Here is a 4421-nt window from a genome sequence, read left to right as displayed (position 1 = left end):
TTCTTAGCTGGAGATATATTTGCATCTGGTGGCCTGATCGTTAGGACTTTGGTGTGTGTATGTTTGCGAAAACTTCTGTTATGTTCACCATGCCTACATCCAAAGAAAAATTGTAAATTTTGTAAGGGGGGAAGTCGGTTCGTGCCTCCGTCGACTGGCTGTACTTTGCTCCGTTCAGTAGTCCTTGTTTGAGTTGCCCTGGGTAACACCTAGCTGTCACGGAAATAGAGTTTTCGAAAATATGCACTTATTGATGAAAAATAAAGTTATTTTAGAAAACAGAATGGAATATTGAGTAAGTTTAGATGAACTAATGACTGTAACACATTTTAGAGACATTGCAGCTTTCTTATATTAGAATTTTGAGGTTCTTACTCAAAACTCTGCCCTAGTTTAGTAAATGATCATTCGGTCGTTTTGCGGATGACAAAACTTGCTGAACTTTCTTCGGAATTTTGAGAATCTTTCTCAAAATTCTGCCCAAGTTTCTTAACTAATTTCTGACTGTCTGGCATATGCTGGCGTCGACCGGACTTGCTCCGGAATTTTGAGGGTCCTCCTCAAAATTCTGCCCCAGTTTCTGGTGCTGGGAAAAATGAAAATTTTATTAAGCTATGGCCGAATCCACAGGGCTGCCTATGTATCCCCTCTTAAATGGAAATCAGGTCAAGCATATTTCAATTACATGAGATGAAGAAATGTAAGTAGTCTAAACATAGTATCTCTTGACTGCATCTCAATTGATTGGTTTCGGCCAAACTTCTCCGTCCATTTCTGCAAGTATGAGCGCTCCTCCTGTTACCACCCTGTGAACCATGTAGGGACCTTTCCAGTTGGGAGAAAATTTCTCTTTGGCTTCATCTTGATGCGGGAAGATCTTCTTTAGCACTAGCTGTCCTGGTGCAAACTATCTTGGTTTGACCCTTTTGTTGAAAGCTCTGGACATTCTGTTCTGATAAAGCTGACCGTGACATACTGCATTCATTCTTTTTCCATCTATAAGGGCCAGTTTCTCATAGTGGATCCTTATCCATTTTGCATCGCTAAGTTCGGCTTCCTGTATGATCCTTAAAGAAGGAATCTGTACCTCAGCTAGGATGACAGATTCGGTACCATAAACCAGTAAATCGGGGGTTGCTCCAGTTGATATGTGGATTGTAGTGCGGTACCCCAATAGGGAAAAGGGTAACTTCTCGTGCCATTGTTTGTGGTTTTCTACCATCTTCCGTAATATCTTCTTGATGTTTTTTGTTAGCAGCTTCCACAGCTCCGTTCATTTGAGGCATGTATGTTGTAGAGTTTTTGTGCTTGATTTTGAAGGTTTCACACATGACTTTCATCAAGTCACTATTGATATTGGCAGCGTTATTAGTGATAATGGACTCAGGAACTCCAAATCGGCAAACAATACTATCCTTGACAAAGTTTGTGATGACTTTCTTGGTTACAGCTTTGTAGGATGTAGCCTCTACCCATTTTGTGAAGTATTCAATGGCCACTAAAATGAACCTGGGTCTATTTGAAGCAGTAGGCTCGATCGGACTGATGACATCCACTCCCCAGGCAGCAAAAGGCCAAGGTGCACTTGTTGCGTTGAGCTCATTAGGTGTTACCCTTATCATGTATACATGTAGCTGACATTGGTGGCATTTCTGTATGTACCGGATGCAATCCATCTCCATGGTCATCCAAAATATCCAGCTCTGAGTATTTTCTTGGCTAGAACAAAACCATTCATATGTGGTCCACAAGTTCCGACATGTATTTCTTCGAGCAATCTAGAAGCTTCCTTTGCGTCAACACACCTTAACAACCCTAGATCAGGGGTTCTTCTATATAAGATCCCTTCGCTTTGGAAGAAGTGATTGGATAGCCTCTGCAGCGTGCATTTCTAAGTGTGGTTTGCCTACTCTGGATATTCTCCTCTTGCCAAATATTCTTTGATGTCGTGGAACCAAGGTTTTCCATCCGTTTCTTCTTCAACATGTGCACAGTAAGCTGGTTGGTTGTGGATCCTCACTGGGATAGGATCAATGAAATTCTTGTTTGGATGTTGTATCATTGAGGACAAAGTGGCTAGTGCATCTGCAAACTCATTTTGAATTCTAGGCACATGTTTGAATTCTATCTTTGTGAATCATTCATCAAATTCCTGCAATGATACAAGTATGGTAGTATATTGGTGTTCTTCATAGCCCACTCTCCTTGAACCTGATGTACCAGAAGATCCGAATCTCCAATCACTAATAACTCAAGTATATTCCTATCGATGGCCAGATTGAGCCCCATAATGTAAGCTTCATATTCCGCCATGTTGTTGGTGCATGGAAGCCTAAGATTCACAGATATAGGGTAGTATTGACCTATTTCTAATACCAAAACCGCTCTAACGCCCACTCCTTGAAGTTTGCATCTCCATCAAAGAACATCCTCCAACCATCGTAAGTTTCAGTAATGTCCTCTCCTACAAATGATACTTCTTCGTCGGGAAAATACATTTTCAAGTGTTCGTATTCTCCTCCCACAGGATTTTTAGCAAGATGGCCTGCCAATGATTGTCCTTTGATCGCCTTCTGAGATACATAGATGATGTCGAACTCACTTAACAGTATCTGCCACTTGGCTAATTTTCCGATCGGCATGCGCTTCTAAAAAATGTACTTCATAGGGTACATCCTGGATATGAGGTATGTGTTATAGGCACAGAAGTAATGCCTCAATTTCTGAGTTGTCCAGGTCAAAGCACAGCAAGTGCGCTCTAGCAGAGAGTATCGTGCTTGATAGGGTGTGAACTTCTTACAAAAGTTGTATATGGATTGCTCATTTCTCCCTGTCTCATCGTGTTGTCCCACAACACATTCAAAAGTTCCATCTAATACAGATAGATAAAGTAGCAAAGGTCTCCTAGGTTCCGGGGGTACTAGGACTATTGGTGTGGACAGGTACTCCTTGATTTTGTCGAAAGCCATCTGACAATCTTCGATCCAACTTGTTTCGGCATCTTTCCTCAACATCTTGAAGATGGGTTCACATATTACTATGGACTGTGCTATGAAGCGACTGATATAGTTGAGACGTCGTAGGAAGCTCATCACATCCTTCTTGCTCTTTGGTGGCGATAATTCGTGAATAAACTTAACTCTGGACAAGTCTAACTCAATTCCCTGACAGCTGACAATGAATCCCAATAACTTTTCTGCGGGAACCCCAAATGCACATTTTGCAGGGTTTAGTTTTAAGTTGTACCTCCTTAACCTGTCAAAGAACTTTCTCAAGTCTGCTATGTGATCTGCGTCTCTATTGGATTTGATTATGATGTCATCAATATACACCTCTATTTCCTGTGTATCATATCATAGAAGATGGTTGTCATGGCTCTCATGTAAGTAGCCCCAACATTCTTTAGACCTAATGGCATCAACTTATAGCAGTATACCCCCCACGGTGTGATGAAAGTTGTTTTCTCCGCTTCTTCTTCATCCATCCAGATCTGGTGATAACCCGCGAAGCAATCTACAAAGGATTGGAGTTAATACTTGGTGCGATTGTTGATCAGGATATGTATGTTTGGCAGTGGAAAGTCGTCCTTGGACTTGCTCTGTTTAAATCTTGATAGTCAACACGTGCTCTGACTTTCCTATCTTTCTTTGGAACTGGTACAATGTTGGCTAACCAGGTTGGGTACTCAACTACCCTAAGGACTTTGGCTTTGATCTGCTTAGTAACTTCCTCCTTGATTTTTAGGCTCATGTCTGGTTTGAACTTTCTGAGTTTCTACTTCACTGGTGGACACATTGGATTGGTAGGCAATTTGTAAGCCACTATGGATGTGCTTAGACCGATCATGTCATCATATGACCATGCAAAGATATCCTCATATTCCTTCAAAAAACGAATGTACTCTTGCTTCTCTGACGGTGATAAGTGAATGCTTATGCGAGTTTCTTTGACGGTTTTGGCATCTCCCAAATTTATTGCTTTAGTTTCGTCTAGGTTGGACTTAGGCTTATTCTCAAAGTTCTCAACCTCCCTGACAATTTCCTCAGGTATTTCATCCTCTTCTTCTGAGTCATTATCCTTATGTTGGGTTGTCTCATTACATGTCACAGTCATCGGTTCATCAGGAAAAGTAATAATGACACTGTAGAAATAAAAGAGTGAAAGTTAATAATGAATAATAAATAGCAATGCATTGATTAAAAACTGAAAACATCCAAAACAAGTACGACTCGATGAATCGAGAAATTATTTTGAAGCAAATGAGTCTTCAAAACTACTGGAAACATCTGAAATACCTAGCATGGCTATAGAAATAAATTAGGCTAAATGTCAAGCTACCTAGGGACTCGGAGGGCCCGGGATGGTATGGCAGTCCAATTCCTGAGAACGGCTCCTTTCCCCACAGTCTGAATGGTGAGGCC

At 41.1% G+C, this 4421-nt stretch overlaps 1 protein-coding gene across 1 annotated transcript; it reads right to left on the bottom strand.

Moving 5' to 3' along the window:
- Positions 1-1906: 1906 nt before the first annotated feature.
- On the bottom strand, positions 1907-2642 carry LOC138883311 (uncharacterized). Its single transcript, XM_070163992.1, has 3 exons — positions 2377-2642; positions 2221-2332; positions 1907-2128 (listed from the first exon to the last, which is right to left on the bottom strand). Exons 1-3 carry the CDS (start codon positions 2640-2642, stop codon positions 1907-1909), a joined length of 600 nt encoding a protein of 199 aa, XP_070020093.1.
- Between the last annotated feature and the right edge of the window lie 1779 nt (positions 2643-4421).

The sequence above is a fragment of the Nicotiana sylvestris genome, chromosome 12 (genome assembly GCF_000393655.2).
Source record: "Nicotiana sylvestris chromosome 12, ASM39365v2, whole genome shotgun sequence".
Classification (NCBI taxonomy): Eukaryota; Viridiplantae; Streptophyta; class Magnoliopsida; order Solanales; family Solanaceae; genus Nicotiana; species Nicotiana sylvestris.
The sequence above is the reverse complement of the archived record's forward strand: the minus strand, read 5'-3'. Positions and strand labels throughout refer to the sequence as shown.

Coding starts and splice junctions, on each gene's coding strand:
- LOC138883311 (XM_070163992.1), bottom strand. CDS start 2,642: ATGCCGATCGGAAAATTAGCCAAGTGGCAGATACTGTTAAGTGAGTTC. Junction 2,333..2,376: donor TGGGCGTTAGAGCGGTTTTG/GTATTAGAAATA, acceptor TGTGAATCTTAG/GCTTCCATGCACCAACAACA. Junction 2,129..2,220: donor TTGGAGATTCGGATCTTCTG/GTACATCAGGTT, acceptor TGATTCACAAAG/ATAGAATTCAAACATGTGCC.